We start from the raw sequence: 26,862 nt of genomic DNA, 5'->3' as shown, positions 1-26,862 counted from the left end.
GCAGATATTCAGTGTTCTCGAAGGACTGACGATACCTACAATATACATCGTTTATCACAATAGCAATAATACTTCCAATAATCATAGTGACCACTCCTAGCTATGGACTCAAAATGACAGCGATATTATTTTGATCTAACAAACCAGCCTAAACGTATTTTAGTATCTCAAAAAGCATTTTATTTACAGCAGCAACTGAAACAGGAGAAAGTGTTCTAAAGCTACAGCACAAGACATACAACTCTCAACCATTCCAGGGTCTTACACTAAATATACAAATCACAGTAGAAATGGTTCAACTAAAGGACATGGAACACAGTGAGATACTGTAAACAGCATTTCATTCATTATATTACATTACATTACATGTGCTGACAGATGGGGGGGAGGGGGGTCAGGGTTTCTAAGTTAGCTGGACTTAAGTCATAAAATGTGAGGGTTATCCAAAAGACACTGATTTTTAGTTTAAGAGATCTTCCTACGTTTGTAAAGTATCCTTCTAGTCTGCATATATGGAGGTCAATACATATGAATCTAATTCATTTTGGTGCAACTGTTTAAACATGGGTTAAAAGTTTTTTTCAGGATCAGTCAAGCAAAGAGAACAAGTTACAAGATAAACACCTTTTTTGTATTTCTTATTTTAACAAAAAACAGCACAGACTTCTGCATAAATCTCAGGTTCTGACATTATAAAAAGCATAGTTTGCAATTTACAAATAATTTTCAGCCGCGGCTGCAAAATGAACAGAATTTGGACAGCGCCAACTAAAGGTTTAGCCTACGTAAAGCTGCTTGATTGAAAGCCTTAGCAAATAACATGATGTGGTTGTTCGTAAACAGCGTTGTGTTTACTGCGGTGGTTCGCCTTGTCTTGTTCTGTAGTAAAAGTCTGGACTGTGTGGTTAGCAGAGGTAGTGTTTTTTTTAACCTCCAGGGTTAGAAAAGAAATGACACTGAATACCCCAGCATAGTTTCTTGGTGTTAGAAACAACACCCAGTAATGATCCACTGTGACACACTCAGTTCTCTATTACCTAAGCATTTAGTCTGAATACACTGACTAGTATAAAGAACAGTTGAGGCGAATACACTTTCATTCATGGCTTTTAGCTGACACTCTTATCCAGAGCGATTACAGAGGTGGACCAGTGTAGCATTAGGAATCTTGCCCAAGGACTCTTATTGGTGTAGCGCTGCATAGTCACCCAGACCAGGAATCGAACCTAGGTCTCCCACATGGTGTGGTAGCCCACTGGTAAGTAGTGATGTTATCTGTTGTGCCACACCAACGAACACAACCCAACTGAGCAGGTGAGAAGCCATATCCAACGCTATGGTCTCCTTTGTCTCTTACACTTAAAGGGTTCTTTGAGTAATGCCACAGAAGATCCATGTTGGCTCTGTGATGAAGAGAAGTGTGTGTGTGATGAACCCTTTAAGGGTTTGAAGAGGTCAATGTAAAGGCTCTTTACCAACTTAAACATCCATCATGCTCACATCTGCTTTACAACAATTATTCTTCTATGGAAGAGCTCGTCAAATTTGGACCTACAGTTTTTGGAGTCTAGATGGCCAATCAGTTACATCAACACTTCAGTTCACTACTAGTGATTTCAAAATCCAGGACCAGAAACTGGATTCAGGGTCTAGATTTGACGACCTCTGCTCTATGGCATCACTGAGTGCAGGATAAAAAAAAAATAAAAAAAAACATACATTCAGTTTGGAGTTTCTGTACTCATCCTCCAGGTGGCAGTATCGGTGAAAGTGTATTCTAAAAACAGGATGTGTAGCAAATCTGGATTAAATCAGTTCTAACCAGCAGAACAGGGGTGGGCAATGGGGGCCGGAGTCCAGCACAGTTCACTGATTTTCCTGCTCTAACAGACCTACTAAACCTGGCAATTAACAGGTGACTTTAATCAGATTTATTTGAACAGGAAAAGCAAAAGTTCCAGAGTTGCAGGAATCCAGCCCTCCAGGACCGAAACTGCCCTCCCTGTGGTAGAAGAACATTTCAGGAGCAAAGCACAACTTTAACAAGAAACAAACAAGAAACGGTGAGCCAGCCATGTTGTGAACTTCACTATTAAACACACTGAACTGTTAAACAGAAGGCACTGAGCAAAGCAGAGGATCCCTGATTGTGGTACAGCTGTGCTGGCTGTAATATTGTCTGTCCTGTTACGACAGTGGAGAAAGTGCAGTCCGATGACGAAGCAGCAATCAAGCAACACAAATGATCTCTGTCTAAAACCAGACATGCACACAAAAATAAACAGCACTTGAACGAGTCTATCATCAAAATACGCCTAAGCTGTCCTCAGACAAGACGTCCTCTGTCTGTTTTGGTTTCTTGGAGTTATTCAAAGCTGGGTACAAATTCCTGAGTGGTCAGAATTTCAAGGGCAAATACCTAGCCAACAATTTAGAGTAGAGATAGCAACGCTCCCATAGCTATAATTGATATTGGGGGATGAGCCTGATCTGAGTCTGAAGTAAATCTAGGCAAAAATGGTACAAAATTGCAAATATTTAATTAAAAAAAAAAATTAACAGGGTCATATGATGACAGCTGCCACACATGGCCTAGCGTTAACATAAGAACGAGTTGCTGTGATGTAAGCCATGTGGACATACGTCACACTGCATGGAAACACTTAACACTTTTAGACGTCCGTCTTATGTGAAGTTGATGTTGCTCATTTAACAGAAAAACAAAAATTGGAGCTGTGTCGGGTTCTGTCGATACTTAAAATCTCGTTTTTTCGGTATCAGAAAAAGAGAACAAGGTTTCATGTCATCTCTAATTTAGAGCCCCCTAACAAGACTTCCTTTTAAGGAAGTGACATGCCTGATAAACCGTAGCACTGTATCCTCTCCACACTCAGCCTGATGATAGTCTGTGCTTTTCGGTGCCGTCCAGCACCGCTCTTCAGCGAGAAGGTGGCGTAGACAGCACAGAGGCTCGTCTGGTGCTCTCTTTCTCTCAGAGCTCTCCTTCCTCATCAACTCCATTCTCCAGTCCGTTACAGAGGAAAGCCTCCTTTTCAGGAGACATGGCATCTCCGTTGTGGGCGCTGGTGAGTTTGCACGGATCCAGCTCTTCGTCGGGACTAGAGCGAACCAGAGTGCCTTCCGAGCTGTGCCATATTCCGTAGCCAAAATAGATAACCAAGCCTGAGGAGGAGAAATCAATAAAATAATAAAGGCAACACTGAAACAACACTACATTGACAAAAGTATGTGTGCCCCCCTCCTAAACATTGGGTTATTTTAGTCATAATCTTGGCATATACATTAAATTTTATTGACGAACACTGGCAGTAGAATGGGTTGAGCTCAGTGACTTTCTGCACAGCACTGTCTCGACATGCCATCACTCTAATAAGTCAGTTCATCAAATATGGACTCTTGAGCTAGAGCTGTACCAGTCAACTGTAAGTGCTATAAAACTGTGAACTGGAAAAATCAGCAACTTCAAGTCAAAGAAGCTCACAGGATAGACTGCCAAATGCTGTCACTGGATGCAGGAGCCTGGGGGTATGTTCTCTGTTGAATCAGGTGTACATTATGAAGCAGAAAAATAAACTCTGCAGAGCTGTTGTCCGTAAAGAACTCAGTCTGACACTCCCATTTCAGAAGAAATTTGTCCTTCAACTTTATGGAAACAGTTTGAAGAAGAAACAAATGAGGAACTGGTTTGATAGGTTTGGTGAAGAAGAACCTGGGTGGCCCACACAGAGACCTAGCCTCAATCCCATCAAATGCTTTGGAATAAACACACAGATGTGATGCTAGGATGTCCACATACTTTTGTCCATGTAGTATATATGAAAGTTCTGCCAAATGTCTCAACAACAAAATGCCTTAACATTGCTCCAATGCAAATCTAAAAATGCAATAGGCTCTTATTATTACCATTACGATTTTAAGACTATTGGACAATTTCTGGACTAACAGAAATAGTCCAAAATTAAAAAATTAGAATAAAACCTGTTGCATTAACATATCACCATATCACATATCACCATGATGCAATTTTTTTTCCCCATTTGTGTCACTTTTTGACATACTATAAATCTGGCTTGTTGTTCTTTACATTGTGTTACAATTTCATGATGAACGGACCAATAGAAATGCTTAAAATATTTTTACATTGAGTTTTATCCTTCCGTAAAGTTGCCTTTTTGGATAGTTTGGACAGTTTTTACAGCAGCGGTATACTGACATAAAGAAGATTTGTATAAAACAAGCTTAAAAAAGTGAAATTTGGAAGGATCATAAGATTACAGTGTGTTAGTGAGTAAATCTACTTAGTTCTCGGGCCGTCTCTGTGCATTCTAGTGTGTGTGGAGTTGCACATACCGATGGACATCCACACAGCGAAGCGTATCCACGTCCCTCTGTCCAACTGCATCATCAGATACACATTAACAAACATGCTAACCACAGGGATGAAAGGCAACAGAGGCACCTGCAGACAGAAGTCAAAGGGTCACAAAGAAGCTCACAAAAGATTTCCCATACAGCCCAAGTATCTATAAGTTATTATTCGTAATTAGTAATATTGACCACTGCGATACTGAAACGCAAATGTGGCCTTTAACCATAAATCACAAACTGTCATAATAAGGCACACTAACCATTAACCACAACAGTTAACCACATCAGCTATGTGTTTTAAGACATCATAAAACATATTGCTATTAAAAATGCTATCATTCATTCAGGCCTTAATGATTTCACGTTTTACACAATGTCAGTAATTAAAAAAAAAATAAAGTAAGCAAGAACGGCTCAGCACTAACCTTAAACGAAAGCTTGCTTTTGCTCTCTGGCTGTCTCCAGATGATAAAGGTAAGAATGAGGCACACCATGGCTATCACACTAAGGGCAGCTACATTCCAGGTTGCCAAGCCACCCTGCACAGCCAAAACGCTGAAAGCCAGAATCAGGAAGCCTAAAGTGCAGAAAAAAGGAACATCACCAGTAACTCAACATGAGCTACAGTATATGTGTACATAATAAAAATGGAATGCCACTGTATCTATGTTTCTACTCACAGAATTTTTACAACCAATGTTATAACACTCAAATGTTCATAAAAAGTGCAATTACACAAATAAAGACCCAAACCACACACTCCCACACTAAATACTACACAAAATCAGTACACCACATTAGGAGTGCTTTTGTTAGTATAGAAAATAATATTCAGAAGTGAGTGGTCTGGGGCGATGCTAAAGAAGCTAATGGCATGTTTTACTGAAAAGAAGTGTTTTTAAAATCAAATGCTGGCATTTATTTGGAGATACATGCGGCCCTGGAATGCATAATGTTTGGAATGGTTGCAGCCAGCCTAAATGAAATCTCTTTATGTGGTGGGAAATTAGATGTCATTATCAGTAGATAATAGAGAAGTCATAGATTACCCATTACATTAAAGATCTAAACACTGGTCTTGTGATTTTTTTTACTAATTTTTATGTGATCAAATGTCCTTTGGTCTGGTTCAAGGGTCTCATATTAGTCTTAGCTGGATTGAACAGCGTAGTCAATTCATGGCTCCCAAATACAATGGTGTATTTATGCTTTTTTCCCCTACGTATAAATTCTATGGCTTTTGGGTGAATTCTGGAAGCTTATGTGGGAAACCTTTAAGCTCTGTAGAATCAATAAATTTTTTACAAAAAAATATAAAATTTTGACCTTTTTTAAATTTTAAAATTCATATTGAACCAGAAAATGTGTATCGCCACACCCCTAGTACACAATGATCAAGAACCTGATCACCCTAACACTTTCTTAATACTTTTGCAGTCATGTTTACTGAGTGGCTATAAACCGCTTGTCATTCTTCCTTGTAAAAACACAGGCCATAGGTCAACAGGTACACCTCAGACACCTTTACGACAATGTGTTTCAATATGGTAGGGTTCAGAATTTTTTATATTAAAACACACTGACCAGACCACAGAACCATAATTGGGGCAATTATTTACACCAGGGGTAGGTAACCGAGGGCCAGAGTCCAGCACTATTTGCTGATGTCCGTGGTCTAAGGCACCAACTAAACCTGGCAATCAATGGGTGAGTTGAATTAGGTGTGCAGGAATCTGGCCCTCCAAGAGTTCCCCACCTCCGAGTTACGCAGTAGTAGAGGACGGAGCAACATTTTATTTTTACTATCTACCAATCAGCGATGCAATGTTTCTTAGAACAGCAGGATGAAAATAGAAGCAAACAACAGAGCCCTACCTAGCAGGCTGGCGCAGACGTTGACAGCAGAGCCAGAGAGGCTGGACGGTTCTGTGTTGTCGGGGAAGAGCAGTGTTTTGAAGCTGAAGCGTTCCTCCACACCAGGCAGAATACCCATACTTGTGGCGCTTAATGATTCACTGAGCTCCATCTCTTCGTGTGTGTTTGCCATGTGGTACACCTGAGTGGGATGCTCTGGCTGGTACCTGAAACACAAACAAACACTATGGCTTTTCTTTTTCACAGCAGTTACAAAGTCATAGGGTTTACAGAATGGCCTTTAATTGTATTAAAAGAATTGACAGTGTCATGTACTGGTTTATTCACTCTTGCTATAACTAAATCTAGTTGTTGTTGTTACAGTTTGTAGGTTAATGGTAGCTAACCATGTGATTTACGGCTGTAAAACAGTGTAAGCTGTAATATGTAGGGGATATAAGAGGTCCACTGGAAACGTTAAAACGACCTCTGTGTTACAGGCCCCAGGACAATTACCCTAGGAAACTAATATGCAAGTTCCATAGTTGGTATTGCTTTCTGAGAACCACTACTACCATCCACATGGCAGACTAGGGTTCAATCCACTGTCCTCACGCAAGGCTCTTAATGCTAGTGTCTAAATAAGAGCATCTGCAAAATGCCATTCATGTCATACGTGTCATGTAGTTTATGAGGAACTGAAGAACCCTAATACAGAACCTAGAAAGGGATTAGGCCCAGTCCTGGGCTGCACAGCATTCTGAAAAGATGATTCTCCACTGAAAAGCAAAAGTGGTCTAGAACTAGGCTGGATCTCTGTTTAGGAAACGGTGGAGTTATATTCCAGAAGCAGGAAAGGCTTGTGTCACTTCTCAGAATGGTTTTAGCAAGAAAGGATATTCTTTCCTTATTTAGGCATATACACCATTATATTTGAGAGTCATGAATCAACTACGCAGTTCAATCGGCCCAGATGGCCAAGGTTGCAGAGGTATCAGTTTCTAAAATCAAAAGTCACATATCATATAATGTTCAGGCCGGAAACCAAAAGCTTTCCACTCTGTAACTCTTAACCCTGTTCTGCTTAGCGGTAATACAATGTTGACTTAAAACATGACCTGCAGAATTCCTCAGAAGTAGTAAGCAGAGTAGGGTTTCTGTGTACGCTTTCTACTAGAAGTCAGAGGGGTATTTACTGATGACTCAAAGAGCACTAAGAACCTCACCTGAGAACCAGCACGCAGGCAGCAACCAGGGTGTATGCCAGGAGTGTACCGATAGACATGAGATCAACTAGATCCTTCAGGTCGAACAAGAACGCCATGATGGCTGTGCAGGAGCAGAAAGGACATGGCCACAAACACACACAAACACACACACACACACACACACACACACACACACAAACACACACTTCAGTACCTCAATTCCTTTTTAGATGACATTTATGAATGTCTTATAATAATAACAACAACAGGGATCCATAATAACAACAAGGATGCATATAGTATATTGTCTTTGTCAGACAAAAACCAAGTCTCTCCAAAATCGCAACTTTACAGAAGGAAAAAAAATCTTACTAACGTTCAATGGAAGTAAATGTATTTTGGAGCATTTTTATTGGTCCATTTGTCAATTTTGATACAAAGTAAAAAAAAACCTTTTTTTGGATAAACACAGAAATCTATAAATAGGGCTCTTCAACAGCTACTGTGACCGGCAACTGTACAAAGACAATGATAAAGCCTTTTGGAGTTCCAAGGATTAGAAACATAAATTAAAACACATGAAAATAAACTGTATAGTCCTCAAATAAAAGGACACTTTTTTGACCTTGACCACCTGATCGCATTGTTCTGTAATATGACGGAATGACAACTTCCATATAGCTCAATACATTACATACACTACTTACAATACAGAAACTGCACTTATAGAGGTACACCAACCCAACTTTCTCCACCAAAACCTAACAACCCCAAATGCTGGGTTGGTGTGACATACCTCTGTGTGACTGAATGGGCAAGAACATTCTAGAGCCTTGAAAAACGGCTCCAGACTGTTTCCCAACCCCTCCCCTTCACATGTTGTGAAAGCTCCACCCCCCTTTACACTGTTCTACATGTTCTCTATTCAGACTAGTTCATTTGGCTGGTGTGTTATTATTCTAGTAAAGTATTAAGCCAAGAATGTTGGTGCTTGTTTGCTGGGGAATGTTGGACCAGAGTGCCATATCCTTTAGATCAGTGGTTCTTGAACCAGTCCTCAGGGACCTCCAGGCAGTCCAGATACTTGCTCCAACACATCTTGCAACATAGAGATAGAGCAAAAATGTTAACAGTCTAGGGGCCCCTGAGGATCGGTTTAAGAACCCAACCCTGATTCTGGAGTTCCCCTGCACTGCATAATTTGGTGTTTTCCCTGCTTCAACTATTTCAACTCATTAGCTCATTTAACAAGCCCTGTTGAAGCTGAAGTGGGTGTGCTTGAGCGGGAAAGATGTTGAAATGTGCACAGCACATTAGAACCTAGTATCAGGATTGGGAACCACTGTCGTGCAGCATAAAAAATTGGCAAATCCTAAAGGTGTTGGATGGAGATCCATCATTTCAGAAAACTACTCTACTGAGAGTTCTCCTGCTTCACAGCCCAATACTGTCCAATTCTTACACTTCTAGCCAATGCTAGATTGGGAATATTGACTACTGTACTGAAATTATACACAGTCATATTAGAATATTATGATCACCCCTGGTTTGGATTTAACCTAACCCCTTATATATCAGCTCCACTGGCCATATCTGAGCACTTTGTAGTTCTATAATTACAGACTGCATACTTTGTTAACCTTCATTCGCCGTGTTTTTCAATGGTCAAAACCCCACAGGTCCACCACAAAGCAGGTATTATTTGGGTGGTGGGTCATTCTCAGCACTGCCGTGACACTGACATGGTGGTTGTGTGTTAGTGTGTTTTGAGCTGTTACGAGGAGATCAGACACAGCAGTGCTGCTGGAGTGTTTAAGCACCGTAGTGTCACTGCTGGACTGAGAATAGTCTACCAACCAGAAATATCCAGCCAACAGTGTCCTGTGACTATTGATAAAGGGCTGGAGGATGACCAACACAAACTCTGCAGCAACAGGTAAGCTTCTGTCTCTGACTATATAATATATCTATAAGGTGGAGCGAATAGGTAGGGTGTCTAGTGACCACTGATCCACTCACAGCAGTGAAACACACATGACATGTCAGTGTCACTGGGGTGCTGAGAATGACCCACCACCCAAATACTACCTGCTCTGTGGTGCTCATGAGGGGTCCTGACCATTGAACAACAGTGTGAACGGAAGCTAACAATGTCTGCAGAGAAACAGATGGACTACAGTTTGTGATTATAGAACTACAAAGTGCTCCTATATGGGAAGTGGAGCTGATCTAGTGAGCTGGGTTCATTCCAGACCAGGGGTGCTTATAATATTCTGTGCTCATAATGTGACTGTGTACCATCACCTGTATCAGCCATTAGCATAGACTAAAGTAGATGAATCTACTAACACAAAGACGTGTCTGGATGCTTTTGGACAAAAAATGTGTATATGAATGTGAATGAGACATTTCATTAAACTTCACCCAAACCCAACTGTATGGCATCGACAATGCTACAGCAAGCAAATACAGAAATCCGGGTAAAGACACCAACTTGTCCTCTCTTGGATTCAGTTTTACTGGGACTGCTTCATGTTTCCTTCATGCTCTGAAGGGTAAAACAGGTTTTAAAAGGAAACCGCTCCTGTTCTAGTAAGGTCCTCTGTGTTTTTGGTGTAAACTGTAAGGTTGTTAGTTCTTTCACAATGACCACACCAGAGCAGGTTCTGCACTTTCCCTCTGGCGGCCTCCGTTCTTACCGGACATGACCCCTGCAGACACCGTGGACACGATGGGCGTCTTCCTCTCACTCACACGGGCCAGAAAAGAGAAGAGGAGACCGTCTCGGGCCATGGCAAAGATAATACGTGGGAGAGGGAACATGGAACCCAGAAGACTGGGCGAGGGAAGAGTGAACGAGGAAAGGTGGGGTGGGGTGGGGAGGTGTACATCATAATAGACAAAACAAAACAAAAACATAAGCCCTTGGGTTGCCATGGAAGACATCAAGTCTACCATTAGTAAAATGTGTTAAATGTGCGTAGCATGCTTAACATGCTTTCTCTGACCAAAAAAAAAAGGAAACCGAATCAATAACAAACTCTCCCATCACCAACCACACACGGCTAGGTACTGCATGCACAGTGACAGTCACGAGCACAGTGGGATAGCTGTGCTGAGTCTCAAACTCAAGGCCAAGACATGTTAATAGTATTAAGAGTATTAATTCTCACCTGCCATAAGGCCTGAAGTTAGAGTAGCAGGTAAGGGGGTTTTTGTTTTCGGGTTTATGTCAGCCATGTATTTGAAGAGCAGCCCGTCGTTTGCCATCGCCCACAAGACCCGGGGCATTGGGAACATGGCGCCAATCAGGCTAGCATGAGAAATGAAGGAGAGGGGGAACAGGCCATGCCATGCAAGTCAAAGAGCGATAAATTGGATTTACTGTCCTATGGCAAAGTGCATTCACAGTCAGTGATGAAACCCAAACAGCAGACAGACGCTGCCGTGGTTTCATCAGAACAAGCAATGGAACAATAGTTTAGACAGTTTATGGCACTTTAACACAATGCCACAATCAGCTCCTTCCCGCATACTACATAAAAGTGTGATTAGATTAGCCAGGAAACAAAGATACACAATAAAGTCCCACATTTTTTTTTATAAACATTTCCTTCTTCATGAAGAACTATAACACATTTAATCACAATTTTACAGCAATGGACTGGTAAATCTTTCTTTTAACTGCTGTTCACATTTTTATAAAAACTATAGCTTTAAAGGTGCCATTGAATGTCTTTATTAAATATTAAAACCCATAGATGTGGTTTTACAAGCATATTTACCACCCTGTCACTTTGCCTCAGAATTAAACACTGTAAAACACAATGATTTCTGGAGGTGATATTATGGAGGGCTTGTGAAAAAAAAAACAGAAGCTCTGCCCTTACTGGCTGTTTTACGTCACACATCCTCACAACATAGCCTATCCTAGTCTAGCCAGGCCTTGCTTTTAGACATGTAACAAGAATTGTAATTATTTTTGTAATTATCAAATAGTGTTGCTGTCCTCTGTCCACACTCGCTTTACTGACACTCCCTGCGACCTTTCTCTGGGCAGTTTTCACTCGATCGGCTAGTGTTAGCTTTTAGCCTTTTAGCCTCTTTTCCATATTCAATAATCATGAGTAGCCGCTGTGTTTAGCCTCTAATGGCTTTTGCTAGTCGGCTGTATTTATTATGTCAGTTCCATGTACTGAACTCTCATTATTTGACTATTCCCTGTTAAGTACAGTTTTCCACTCTTGGGCACCTTTAATGCAATGTACTACTGTATAAGGGTAATGTTGCTGGGTATTGTAATAATTGCAGATATATAAATAGAAATCATGATGTTACTTTATACAAGCTGAACAACAGACTGTCCTGATTGGGTGAAATTGTCTGCTTTATTTTGTGAGCTTAAATAAAGCACAAGTGATTATTCTCTATAAAAAAGTAATTAAAACATTGAGGCTAGAAGTCATATCTCTGGTTGGCTGCTGCAGTGTATGGGGTGATTACCACACATGGCCCTGAATCACTCTAGTTATATAACTATGAAATATGATTTATGACTCAACACTCCATGCCAAATTTCACTGCATATTTTTAGCAAGGGGTTCAAATGTACATCCTCAGATAGATCTACGGACGCACGCATGCACAGACAGCAGGGCTCAATCCCAAATCACCTCCTTCCACCCCGCCCTGGCTCCTACTTCCAGGCAGATTTGAAGGAAAAGCCACATGCTCTATTTTAGGTAATGAATAAATCTGGGTTTAATGACATCCTAATCCTAATCCTAATAATAACAACAACAACAGTTTCATAATTTAAGCACTCATTTTTAGAGAAGAATATGCTGTCAGCAACAACAGACACTATCAATATATAACCTTCAGCCTCACCGCAGCACAATAACTGGCAGCCCTGAAGCCCGGAGGAGAAAGAGAAGGAAGGAGCTGGTTGTGATCTGAACTCTTCTGTTCTCATGCAGCATCCATTTCCATGTGTACACAGTTAGCCTTGTGCTTACCTGGTGGAGAGAGCACACAGAGAGCCTACAGCCACCGCGTAGGTGGCGCCCTCCCAGCCCACATACTTAAAGGCAGCGGGGAGAGGGCTGTTCTTGTCCAGCATGTAATACGGCATCATCATAGTGAGAGCGGCCGACACTCCAAAGTACGCCACGAAGCAGATGAGGAGAGAGGAGACGATGCCGATGGGAATGGCCCTCTGCGGATTCTTCACCTCCTCACCTAGGAGATATTTAAGTGACCTATGTGCAAAAACTGGAATGTCCTCACTGGCGTAACATCACATAAAGCAGCACAAAGAGTTTCACCACAGGGGTGCAAATCTGGGACCTTAAAACCTGAGACACAATTGTGGAAGTTTTATTTGTGAAGTGGGAAATTTGCAGCGTATCTCTCAGAGGCCAAACACTGTGTTTGCTAATAGAATTTAAAATCCTTCTATGTTTTATGTTTTATCCTAACATTTAAAAATAAATTATGCTACATAGTGGTGATCGAAAGATGATTTAGCTAGATTTATTTAAAAATGTTAGGATAGAACAACATTTCCAATTATGTTCAATAAAAACATTTTTATGATAAAAAAAAAACAAATAAAATTAGTAATTTTGTTTTGCTAATTGTTTTATCCAAAAAAAACCAAAACATTATGTTGATTTGCTGTGTAATTCCTCAAACTGCATTTGCATTTGTGCACTTTTATATAATGATGTGTATTTTCTTAATGCTTTTTTATTAAAGAAATTATGATTTTAATACATTTAGTATTTTTATAATATGAAAAAAACAGCAATCATTTTATTTTGGCTACAAAATAGAAAAAAATGTGATTTGTACAGTATGTATTTTTTAAATGGTTGAAACTAATCATTGCTTTTTATTAAACAGAATTAGAATTATATTTTATTCTAGCATTTCAATAAGCATTTCAAAAGCTGAACCGATGCCTTCAGATCCATCCTATTTAGCATCATTTACACCAAAGGTTAGCCAAATGGCAATCATAGTCTTTGGCCCTAGACTGCTGCAGTGTAAATTATTTTAATCACACATGTCATAAATACAGAAGGCAGTGTATTTATTTCCAACAGAACTTTAACCTTGTCCTTAACCTTATTATGGCAGCCGGAGCTGGAATTCAGCTTGGTTATTTCAACACAGCGGGATTCCAGCCCACAAAGTGCCAACATTGAATAACAAGCTTTCCAAAGCAATCACAGCTAAAACGTCTGAACAACATTCTTGGTAACAGACTCAGGACAATTACGCTTCCAGACCACTTTAGAGGGAAAGAACAACCTTTTTATGGGGACAGTTGGATAAATAAAAAATATCCAAATCAAAAGCTCTGATTATTGATTTTCACACTTTATTTCGTCAGGTGTCTGTGGGCTGTTGAGTGGCAAATTAACAGCAAATGAACGTTTCTCTTAGCCCTGTGGGGTTCGCTGGTTTCAGCAAAGCTAAAAGTTTAACATCATATCCTCTCTCAGTGAGGCAGCACAACTGATGTTTAATACATTTTACACATAATGTGTAACAAACCGTAACCTAGCGCATTAGCTTTGTATCTAGGTAAATCATTTACTGGATTAATAGGCTGCTGAAGTCTCTCACACTAATTACAGAGGCTTTATATTTTAGAAAATGTGTCGCCCCCAACATGACACAGAGATTTTTATTGGTTCTGCTGACAGGTTTGACCATCTGCCTGTTGTCCTGCCCCCACAACATTGCTGGAGATTTTGCTGCTTCGGTTTTTGCAGCTTAGATTCCATATATGGACTGGGAGTGAGTGAATAGTGCATTTTGAAATGTTTCTACAATTCCCTAACAGCACTGAAATTTCCATGATATAGGCCCTTTAATTGTAATGTATAGAGTTAGAGTACCAAACATGACCTTCTGTGGACTGCTACATCTTCAAGCACTAACTCTAACCCTGCTTTATTTTGGGATGCAGTGTCCTAACTATACAACTAATTCATTTTACACTCTCATGGGAGAACATCTCTGAAGTACACACCTATTAAGGATTAAATACAAGTACTAAAACACAAATATACATCGATAATCTACAGTAACTCTTTGGTAGGTTTGAAGGAAGCTTTAGACAGTCAGATTTGAGATTAGCGACGTGTCGTCTATGTGAGAAGATATATGACTGCAGAAGTGGGCCATGTGTATCTGTGTGTGTGTCCTGGCTCTCGGTCTGCAGTCTGACCTTCCACACTGTAGCTGGCCTGTGGCAGGCAAGACTGGTTCGTTCCTGCCAAAAGTACAAAGCACAAGGGAAAGGCCAAATGCTTTTTAGGGAGGTGGGGGTGAATGGGTGGGTTTATGGGGCTGTCCTAAACATGGCAGTGCACTCTTGGGGGGAAAGACATGCCCAGGCAAACCTAAAACCACTTGCACCAATCAGAAGGTGGAAATGCAGGGGTGTGAACTGTGACTAATGTGAAATCAGGGGTAGTGGGCCAGAAATCGGTTGAGAAACCGGTTGAAAACTGGTTACAAGTGGACAGGGAACTGCACACAAACCTTGAGGGAGACTTAAGAGGGCAGGGACTGGCACCAAATACAGAACATAAACATTCACAGAGGGCCAGTGGCTACTCTTAAACAGAGAGCCGACAAACTACTCAACATAATTCTGACAAACCTGTGGCAGTGCGTCACAGATTTGACCTTTGGTGTAACTCTGAGCAACTGTGGCACAAATACAGACCTTCCCAACGCGCACTAGTGAGTGGGGGGAATGGGGGTTACTTTATTAATGGATGTCAACAATGGGGGAACAATACTGGTCAATTGATGTTTTCTTGTGTTTTGGCACTGATATCATGGAAATGTGGCTAAAACGTTTTGATATATAGTTTTTTGCAATCTCTGGTCAAATGACATGTTTTGTTGATTTTATTGAAGTGATGATAACATTTTAACATATCATATTAGAAAATTAACATATCATTTGTTTTGGGTTTCAATCCTTTACATACGACTGAATTGAGCATATTTAACAACGGACAGGTGGCAAAACACAAACCATGATTACCTAAGTTGGTTCTGTAACAGAAAACAAATCCTTTTATATTTAAATGACCTGCCTGATGTTTTGGAGTTGTTCTGACCCAGTCATACAGCCATCACAATTTGGCTATTGTCCAAAGTAGCTCAGATCCTTATGCTTATGCTTACCTACATTACCTGCTTTTAACAGGAATCACCTGTCTGTTAATTTGCAATATAATATATCCCACCACTTGACAGATGCCACTGCAGATGAAGATAATCAATGTTTTACACTTCACCTGCCTGTATTTATGTTATGGCTGATCGGTGTGTGTGTATGTGTGTGTAAATATATGTATGATGAAAAACATGTATCTCCATTGTTGTCCGTTTTTAGTTTTCTGCTAACATAATTAGACACTTATTTGCTGAACTGGGCATTAGAAGATGAATATTAATAATACTTGACTCCCATGAACTGATGAACACAGTGATTTAAAATCACCATTTTTGTATGAATTCTATTTATATTTATGCTAATATTAGTGTTTTACTGGAAAAAAAAACACACTTACTGCCCAGATTTAAAAAAACAATCAATTCTAATTTTCATCAGTGTATTGTTACCTCCCATTACCTGTCACACACTCACTCACCTGTAGTGGCAATGCAGTCAAACCCCACGAAAGCATAAAAGCAGGTGGCAGCCCCAGACAGGACTCCGGTGAAGCCAAAGGGCATAAACCCACCCATGCCCAAAATCTCTTCTGATACCTCAGGTTCTGATGTACTGTCCAGAGAGACAAAGAGAACATACGAAAAATCTCAGAATTTAATAAATGCTTATAAAAGTCCATGCATTTGTATTCCTAAAACTACCATGAATGCTCCAGAGTACACCATTAATTTAAGTAACAGTCACAAAAATGTCATATTACTGCTCCACTGACACACAAACCCGGCACTAAACGTCTATGATCAGCACTGAAGTAGCTTTAGAGTTGATGATGAACCTGCTAAGTACTGGAAATCACAACAGAAATGGGAGGAGTTGAATATGGGGATCAGCTTCTGCATGCTGCTCACTTGAAGCCTGAGGAGTTGCCTCCATTCAGGATATCCTCAGGATTCAGCTGCCAGTTCTTGAGCGTGCCTTTCACCAGGCCCGACACCACCATGAACAGCAGCACGAGGACGTTGATGCAGGTAAATACTTTATTGACCATGGCTGACTCCTTCACTCCAAAGGCCAGCAAGCCTGTGAAGACAGAGCACAGAAATTCAACGGATCACTTTTACGATAAGCTCACATCCATGATGTACAAGAACACTGCCTGAGGAGCTAATGCATTCTTACCTGTGAGACACAGGATAATGGCCACAGCAAACATGTCTGGATACTCAGCCAGCACCCCCGGGGCATTCATGCTCATGTACTGGCGACAGAATTGCTCAATGTGTTTTCCAATTAGCTCGTCGAAAGTGGCACTCCAAGCTCGCGCCACACTGGATGTCCCTATAACAAAAAAATTGACAGAATAAAATGACTGTGCAATGGACATCAAAATGATCAAAGAAATCAAAGTGAAATCTGACATTACATAATGCTCTGATTCGTCCAAAAGAATCGCAACTGAATCAAATTGCTGAGGTTTGTGATCTTAAGCTATGACCAAGATGAAACATTAGAGTGGAACATTAGTCTTACCAATGATATAGGAGAGGATGAGGTTCCAGCCAGTGATGAAGGCCCATAACTCTCCTACTGTCACATAGCTGTAGAGGTATGCTGACCCTGTTTTGGGCACTCGTGCGCCGAACTCTGCATAGCACAGGCCGGCCAGCACAGAGGCCAAGGCTGCGATGAGGAAGGATAGCACTATGGCAGGCCCTGCATTCTGTCGGGCCACCGCTCCGGCCAGCACGTACACACCGGCCCCTAGGGTGCTGCCCACCCCTAGAGCCACCAGGTCAAAGGTGTTCAGACAGCGGGAGAGACGTGAGTCCTCAGTGCTGCAGTCCACTACTTTCACACGCAACAGCTGCTTCCCAAACCCCAGGAGCTTCTGCAAAACCATGGCTTGTCCGGTCTGGTCCAATCTGACGTCTCAGTTCACACCCGTAGTCTACCTGCAGGAGCAGCATCAAATGAATAACAGCAAACACTGTATTGCATATGCAATTTTACACAACTGGCTGACCAAGGAGTGTGTGTGTATGCAGGTAATGGTGTAGCCCCATTCTGGACTGTGATGATTAACTGATTAACCCTTTTGCTGTCTTAAGTGTCACAATTTCTCCCGACCACATTTAACAGCACAGAAAATGACTTTACCCTGGTGGTCTAGAGCTTTCATGGAAGTGTGAACAGAGGTGATCTTTCACTTTCTCTAATGTTGGGTTCTAGGAAAATATGTGGTCTTTGGGTCACTTTTGGCCCTTAGAGTATACAAACTGTTAAGACTACACAAGTGCTAAACTTGCTTAGTCCAATACAAAAATGTATTGATTAAAAACATAACCTTCTGATGAATCGCTGATGCCAAGCTGAATAGTTTTAGTTTCTCTTACAGTAAGAATCAGCCTGAAAAACACCCATTATATTAATTTTAACCCCTTAAATGGCTTGGTGTCAGCAGGTTTAGCTCATAAAACTTCTTTTGTTTCCTCAGGGATGGTGACAAAGTACAAATATACTTAATTAATTCATAATTAATTAAGTGAAAGTCAAAAATCCACATTTTAAAATAAAAGCGCACATTTGTTAACAAATAAATTTAACGTTTAAAGTCAATCAGCAATCCTTAACAGTAGTTTCATTTTACACTGATATGAATCGACTGACTGGCAAAAAAAGAAGTAAAAAGTTTTATGGTCTCCTTACTGACTTGTGTTTAGTAGTGTCTAAGCTTAGCGGTATCTTTGAATTTAGTCTATTCAAACTAGCTAAGGTTATTCTCAAGTAAATAGCGAAGCACTTTTGTAAGACGCTCTGGATAAGAGAGTTTGCTAAATGCCGTTAATGTCAATGTAAAAATCTCCAGGCTTTTGAATTTTGTACTTTATGTACTGAAGATCTAAACAAAAATGCAAAAAGCAAAAAGTCTGAGTACAAATGAGTGTTCAATTTTAATTACAAGTATAATTAATTATAAGTACAGTAGCAAATTACAATTAATATAATTATTGAAGAAAAAGTCTTATAATGTTATGAGATAGAGAATTAAGATGTTCAAGACATCCTTGTTTATCTTTTTTCAATATCTTTGGAATATTTGAAAAGTATTTGGGATTTTTAAAGGTTAAGCATGGTTAGTTCTTGTTCATTTTAATTGTCTATTGCATTTACATTTTACATTTACATTTATGGTATTTATTTTAGGTTATTCGTATTACAGAGGAGGGCCAATGTAGTGTTAGGAGTCTTGCCCAAGGACTCTTATTGGTGTAGCGCAGCACAGTCACCCAGACCGGGAATCGAACCCCAGTCTCCCACATGGTGTGGTAGTTCACTGGCAGGTAGTGGGGTTATCTGTTGCGCCACACCAACCTATGATAACATAGGTTGGTGTGGCCAACCTATGATTGCATATAATAACATACGCCATAGTATCAGCCCTAGTCACATTCCATATTTTCTCTTTTTGTTAGTATACATATGGTGCTCTGATTGCTATCAGTATTCCTGGCGTCAGTGACTGGTTTCAGTCCTCAGCACGTGTTGGACCTCCATTCATCATTGAAGCGAAATGAACATTTTGTCCTTCCAGCTCCAGAGGACGAAGCTGGCAGCAGAAAGCAGCTGTGCTGTGATTTATGGCTTTGCAAATCTGTTCTCACAAGAGAAACTTCATTCATGTTCGCTTACATAAGAGAGCAGTTGAATGAACACAATCCAAACAAAAGGAAAGCGCTCCACTTTCCACGCAGTCCTGAAGGAGCGAGAAGGGCGTCCGGAGAAAGATTTTAGCACTGGGACAGGCAGCTGCTCACAGCACCTGGACTGCTTTTCTGGTGCTCTGTTGGTCCCTGTTGAGCCTCAACATTACTCTTTACTGTAGGTCAGAATTATCCCTGAATCACCACCAAACCATGTTACCTGCTATACACAGCAGAGGAGGGGGGAGCAGTCAGCGGGTTCGTATGTCTTCGGTTTAAGTGCTGCACTGTTTCCAGCAGTATTGGGCAACATGGAAGGAAATCCATTAAGTGTGACTACTTGCCGAGGCAGAGGGGCCTACAGAGGCTAATCCATCTTACTCTGAGACACACACTATTCCACAAACTGATGTGTTACGCAACCGAGGGAGGGCCAGAATAATGGAAACAGTGTACGTATACACTGCAGCACCGCCAGCACTAACCTAACCTAAATTAAAAGCCAATAGACTAAATAAAGACCAGTATGATAAACTGTACTCCTGTCTTACAGTTTCTTTTGTTTCATTTGTACTTTACATCAGCATTAGTGAAACTTTCCCTGTTTCTGTTGCCACTCAGCCATGTTACACTTTTTTGTTAAAACATCCAACCAAACACACTCATATAAGTGACATTGTGATATTTTCTTGTTTAGAGATATATCTTGTGATATTAAAAATTAGTTTAAAAAAAAACAGGGATTTTCACCAGATTTTCTCAGATGTCAGTGATCCAACATATCATGGTTATTAATAATGCACTCTATATAAGACTGGAGTAAAATAAAAGTTTCTAAACGCCAAAACGGACTCCACGTGGAGGTAAAAATAGGTCACTCAATTGCATGTCTTGGGGTCTCTGGCCCTTTAAGAGCTACCATGTTAACGATATATGGGGTAGCCCTCGTTACCACCATCACACACCAAAATGACAATGACAAAAGCGACAAACAGAAAACATACCAACACAGACACTGTCACAAAGTCATGGCCATGTTTTTTCAGCCTTGGCTCCCATCCAAAAGTACATAGTGTGATAAAAAGGGTCTTCCAAAATTAATTTGATGCCAGACCTTCAACAGAATGTTCCACAGACAAGGGGGTGACAGCATTCTTACTTTCTTACTCTGAGTACCTACATATCAGATTTGCCTCTTCATACGTAACAAACGCCGAAACGGACTCCACGTGGAGGTGAAACTAGGTCACTCAAGTGCACGTCTGAGGGTCTCTGGCCCTTTAACAGCTACCATGAAATACAGACGGGCACGGCATGGTCTGGCCAGGCTTCACTTGTCAATATGCGATTATAGACCTTGGGCCAGTTTTGCACAATTTAGTGGGACTTAAGGGCCAAGAGTTCCAAATTCAAACAAGATTAGAGGTATAATTCAGTCAAATCTCACCAAAGGCTCACACAGGTACGACAAAGGTGGTTTTCATGACTGTATTAAAGCTACACCGAGTTCCTTCTCAAGTTGGCATTTTTCTTTAGCTTTAAAAGGTACACCAGAGCAAAATGCAAAGCTCAAACACGATCAAGACAAACCAGCAAACACAAATGGCACTGCTTTAACATTCAGGAGGTTAGGCTATATTCAAAGCTTTCCAGAAGAATCCTTTACTTTATGGTAGCCAGGCTTTCTCAGCAGAAATCCCTGAAACAATACGGAAGGATGAGCTTTCTGCGTGGGAAGACAGACACTCTCAACAAGAGCAAAGAAGCGGGGAACATACAGAGCTGACAGCAACACAAGCTTTACCTGATGAGAGCAAGTTAGAGAGCGACCTATCTCTGAACTGAACTCCTGGATACCGTGGACCTCTCGCTCGCTCTCACTGCCGCCCTACAAATAGAATGGTGACACATCACATGGCCAAGATATTCCAGGCAGACTGTGTGTGTGTGTGTGTATATATATGTGTGTTAAAGCAGTGAGCCGCTATAACCATTCCAAGAAACATGCACTCACAGAAGTCACAAAGGCCAGGTGTGCACTTGGCTAGACATGGGCAGTTAAAAGTAGCTGCTGGACAGACAGCAGGCTGGTAAACACACCTGAATGACTACAGTGGGTTATTTTGTAAGCAGACTGGGTCAGTTTTCCCAGTTTTCCCAGTTTGGTCAACTTGTGTTAATCAGCCAAGATATGACGTCTGCTTCTTTGGTTCAGCTCTGAATCTAGAACCACAGCGAATGTTTAAATCAAGCAATGGAAGCTTTTACTGTACCTCACCCCACCAATTAGCGTTGTGCAAACTGTATGTCTCATGAGTATGAGTTGTTATGCAATTTGAATGAAGGCTTGCTTATGTGGTTTCTGACACCATATTACATACTGTGTACTGCTATTGCTGGTTTTAGCTTTTAGTCACAACAACAAATCAACTAGTACACTATATGGACAATAGTATTGGGACACCTCATGTATTGTTTCTTCTTAAATCAAGGGTATTAAAGAAAAAAAAAAGTTTCTCCTGCTTTAGCTGGAGTAACTGTCTCTACTGTCCGTCAGAATGTTAGATGACCACTCATCCCAAAAGTACTGGATGGAGCATCATCGTTCCACTGCTCCACAGCTCAATCTGCACATCTGTGTCAGCAAAGGGTTCATTAGAAAAGGTGTACACAAACATTGGGACATAGTGTATCTGTAAAATGTTAACTTAAATAAAATAAAAAAAAAACATTCATGTAGATCAACTAGATCTATTGGTTCACTGATAAGTGAAGTTTTACAAAACATTAAGAACAGCTTCCGTAACATCCAGCATAAATACAGACAATAAAGATTGACTGATTAAGCACTGCATACCTACTCATTCATGCAATCATCTAATTAGCCTATCGTGTGACAGAAAAGCATGAACAACATGTCTGACTTTGAGGCGGCTTGGCTAGAACAGCAGAAGAAAACACTGGGTTCCACTTCTGTCAGCCAAGACCAGAAAGCTGAGGCTGCAGTGGACACAGGCTCACCCGAACTGGACAGTTGAAGACTAGAAAAATGTAGCCTGGTCTAATATCTGCTACTTACCATATGTATCCCTTCATGGCCACAATATACACTTCTTCTAGTGGCTATTTCCAGCATGATATACATCTCACAAGGAAAAAGTTGTTTCAGAATAGTTTCATGAACATGACAATGACTTCGTATTCTTTAGTGAGTCTATGATGACTGCAGTTCAACGGCCTTAGTGGAATCGGTCATTACAGGTGGAATTTCACACATTTTCAACATAGGCTTGGGTTTCAAAACCTCTCTGTGAGCTAGGTCTGCAGTTTGCACAATGTTAGAAATGGGGTAGGTCCTTTATGTTACCATTACCTGTTAGCTACAGTATCCTCTGTAGCCCCTGCGCGAAACTAAAGATGGAGACATCAGACGTTCAACCACATGCTGACTACATGTAAAAACATGTGCATTTGGTTTTTTATCTTACTCTGTCTTTGCTCAAGGTTCACACAGCATTTTGAGTGTACCATCACTGGCTAACTGTGCAGCGAGCCAATCAGAGACCATCTCTCCTCCAGATGGCTCACACTAACACACCCCCAGACGTCAGAGCACGAAACCGCCCCCATGCCATTCCACTTCTGGGGGGGATCTGAGGCTATATGCAGCGTACATTTGTAACGAGCATGGAAAGACTTGTGGAATCTGGATTGAAAATGGATCCAGATAGTTCCATCAGAGTCCGGGAGCGGGGGTGGTCAAGGTGAGACACAGACGCAACATCTGACATGGCTTTTGGCTAGGGTGACTTGTGCGACTGGAGAGGGAGACTAGAAAACACACACACACACACACACACACACACACACACACACACACACACACACACACACACACACACACACATTATATATATAAACACACACATACAGGCCAAATTAAGCAGGTGGGAAGAGCAGGGGTGTGGTGCTCCATGCACCAATCAATGGGCAAGGTTCTGTTTTGGTGTGTAACAAGGTGCACATGATAACAAGGGTTTGCCAGGGTCACTTTTAAGAGTCCTGAACACACTTTAGGAACTTTTGGTCATTGCTCCAATTGTGCTCTGCTGCAAATCTCTTCAAATTTTCTTTAATGAAAGGATTGTAAGTGATGCTCATGAGAACGAGAAAACCACTAATACATGTATTAGGCTCCTGTGAAACCACATGAAAGAAATGTTCAAAAATATCAGTAGCTGTAACCATGATGGTGGAACACCACATGAGAAACGGGGAGTGTTTTGGTAAACAAGAAGAACCCAAAAGAAAGTGGAGATGCCTAAAGGTGACGTGTTTTTTCCAAAGACTTCAGAAAATCGCATGTATGAGACAGGACTGTGGCCATGGCACACTGCCTCGTTCTAGAAGCCTTGTGACACCTTACTTAGTTTGAAACCTTTAAAGTATGTGGTAAACACTTGTGCTTTCTGTCTTCTGTCTGAAATACGTTCCTAGTACTCAGCGTGTGCAAGAAAAACAGTAATGTCTCACCCTAGCTTTGCTTTAAAGGCGGCCCAATTTCATGGAAAATCTGATTTTCCTCACCTTTGCAATTTAGGACAGACTTGACAGACAGGGTACCACATACTTCTCTGTTCATATAGTGTTTCAGTCTGGACTGTTTATTGAATGAGGCACAACACAATGCAACCAATCAGAGAGCAGGTTGTTTGCGTATATATTGCTTATATTAATCTTAAAGACACAGTAACAAAAAGTCTCTCAAATTTAGGTGGGAAAAAAATAGGTTAATAATATGTGTATTATATCCATCACTGCACAGCACTGGCCTAAAGATAGAAATCTGGATCTGGTAGCTAGATATCTAGGCAAGGTCAGATATCTCTGAACAGTCTACCCACATTAGGCTCTAGGTCAGATTCCCCTCGTTAGGGGGTGTGGCTAAAGGAGCCTGAAACCATACTCATGTAAAAGTATTGTTACTTTAGTGAAACAATGTAAAAGCATAAAAAACTTCAATAGACGTCCAAAAGCAGCAGAACCTCCAGCACAACCAGCTTTATCAACGCAGGAACTGAAGAAGTTAGGCTCTTATCTTTTGGGTTTTCTCTTGTCTAGAGACAATGATATACCTCTAGGGTCACAGGTGAGTGACCCTTGAGTGATTGACCACAGGGATGTGGGTTTGACATCATGCGCTGCTAAGCTGCCACTGTTGGGCCCTCTAGAGGGGCCATCATATGGCTGACACTGTTGACCCCAGCTTTTTAAGCCAGGTTCAGTACTGTACAAGTGTTTAATGACGGTGATCATCTTTTAGTTGAGCATTTCTTAATTCTCTATTAAAAGACATGTTTAGTCCAGGACCAGGCTTGGCTCTAATGCTTGTGTATGAATTCAATTAGTGGCATTTTAATTTAAAAATATTTTTAAATATAAAATAAAAACACAATTACAACAGGCTATGTGAGAAGGCATTCATTAAGCATGGGTTCATTCATCTGATACTGTACATATCACTTATAGAAATATCGTGTTTCATTTCTTTAATATCACTCAGACAGCCCTAGTAACTGCTACCCACCTCTGGGAAGGTCAAACTACTTCAGTGAACGTCCAGTTCTGAAACACACAGTAAGCTACCTCTCCTATTGGGGGCGTTAAAATGAGTAGGGACAAAAACTCAAAAACCATACACCCTGACTTTTAGCAAAGCTATTTAAACACGGGAGCCAAAGCCAAAATATTATAATGGCTCACCAATGGAAATAACTGGAGTTTGGGAATACAACAATGTAAAGGGACAGAGAAACAGAGATCTATGAATGGGTAGCTAGCACAAATGAGGGAGGGATAGTAAGGTCACTGAATCGGACAATCTAAACAATATTTACAGAGAAAACAGCGAAACAGCAGCAGACCTGCACAGTTTAACTCCCATACATTCAATACGAGCAGCCCGCAGCTGTTTCTGACGTCACCCGCCGTGTGTCAGTAGTAAACACTGCAGATCATCATGTGCCGGGATAAACACCGCTCCCAAACACCGCTCAAAAATCAGCCCTCATGTTTACCCAGCATTTAGCATTTTTTATTCATTTATAGACATAATACCAGTCAACCCAAGCGCTAAAATAACTGGGAAAAAAATACTAGGTGCAGATTTGCTGCCGTGTTTTGTTGCAAGCATGCTTCTTGCTTCTTCTTCTTTTTTTTCTTTTTTTTTTTACCTAAAACACAAGTATTTTTACTTCTCGATGCAAATAAACGTTTTTTAATGGCTGGAAAACTCTAGGTTCACCAAGTAATACACTAATACTAGCTAATCAACTAAGCTATAACGTCGAAACGAGCCAAATGACCAACTTTTGACTACCTTGTTCGTTAAACAGGCAATGAATTCTTAATATATTTATTTATAAACAAATGAGAGCTATTAGTCACCGAGCACAGCTTTGCTCAGCATTTCTTTTGGTCGCCTGTTTAAACGGACGCGTCTCTAATTCGAGGCGGATGGGCCGATACCTCTGGGCGGTGCGGTCTAAATAAGTAGCAGGCACTGGACACTGGTGTGATGAAGCTGTGCAGCATTTTAAGACCTGATTAAAACAATTTAAGCTTGTGAAAACGCAAAAAAAAAAAAAAAAAAAAATAATAATAATAATAAATATATATATATATATATATATAAAATAAAATAAAAATAATAAAAAAGCCAGTTTCACGGTGAAACCGTGATCTCTAGTTCCTGTTGCTAGCTAGCAACGACCCTGCAGAGGTCAATAAAGGAGCGGAAAATGTCTAATAAAGTTATACTCCCACAATAAAGGCTTTAGGCATTGTTTTTTCGTCAAACTATAAATATATTAGCCTTCATTTAATTTGTCTATACAGTTTGTAGAGCCCCCTCCCCCCTGCTGTAGGCTGTTTTGTGGGGGGAGACCCCGTACTCTATACACCGCTTTACCAACAAGCAAATTAGGGGGGAAATGGATCCCTCCGCCATGTGGGTTCCTCAAGAAACACAAACATACTGACTTACGGCACTGTCCATGTGTTGAAAACGTCTACTGTGAAAAAGTGTTTAACTAGACTAACACTGAGATTTAAAGTTCCTCAAAATCCTCCGCCTTTTCAGATGTTTCCACAGACTCCAGTCTTACCTCAAGACCGAGCCCGCAAGACGTGAAGTCGGCTGGTGCTCCAGATCAGTGATGCCTGTGAAACGTGACGGACGGACGGACGGGCTTTTCTCCCCAGGCTGGTGCTCTTCAGAAAAGCAGCGTGCTTGACAAGTGCTGAGAGAGAGTAAGTTAAGTGTGGAGTTGAAGGGGGGAGTGTCAGGTTTCAGCTCTTTCACTTTTTTAGGAGTGGACTCCACGAACTCCGCCTGTGTGTTGCTGGAGAGAAAAGGGGCCGCTAGCCTACACCCGTACATACACACACGTCCAAACGCATCCAGACACTATTTGCAGTCCATTGCACTACAGGATGTAAA

At 40.9% G+C, this 26,862-nt stretch overlaps 1 protein-coding gene across 4 annotated transcripts; it reads right to left on the bottom strand.

The window, feature by feature from the left end:
• Positions 1 to 157: 157 nt before the first annotated feature.
• On the bottom strand, positions 158 to 26,680 carry slc7a1a (solute carrier family 7 member 1a). 4 transcript variants are annotated; one of them, XM_072658175.1, is made up of 12 exons: positions 26,528 to 26,680; positions 17,191 to 17,612; positions 16,840 to 16,998; positions 16,569 to 16,740; positions 16,139 to 16,272; positions 12,470 to 12,692; positions 10,625 to 10,764; positions 7,470 to 7,572; positions 6,265 to 6,470; positions 4,815 to 4,966; positions 4,372 to 4,480; positions 158 to 3,183 (listed from the first exon to the last, which is right to left on the bottom strand). In XM_072658175.1, the coding sequence occupies exons 2-12, from the start codon at positions 17,558 to 17,560 to the stop codon at positions 2,993 to 2,995; spliced, it is 1,959 nt and encodes a 652-aa protein (XP_072514276.1). In that variant the 5' UTR covers positions 17,561 to 17,612; positions 26,528 to 26,680; the 3' UTR covers positions 158 to 2,992. The 4 variants fall into 4 exon arrangements, with proteins under 4 accessions (XP_072514276.1, XP_072514279.1, XP_072514277.1 ...); XM_072658178.1 differs by lacking the exon at positions 10,625 to 10,764 and adding an exon at positions 10,151 to 10,287; XM_072658176.1 differs by having other exon boundaries at positions 17,191 to 17,608.
• Positions 26,681 to 26,862: the final 182 nt, after the last annotated feature.

Source organism: Salminus brasiliensis, chromosome 16 (assembly GCF_030463535.1).
Source record: "Salminus brasiliensis chromosome 16, fSalBra1.hap2, whole genome shotgun sequence".
NCBI classification, from domain to species: domain Eukaryota; kingdom Metazoa; phylum Chordata; class Actinopteri; order Characiformes; family Bryconidae; genus Salminus; species Salminus brasiliensis.
Note: the sequence above shows the minus strand (reverse complement) of the source record. Positions and strands in the feature narration are given on the sequence as shown.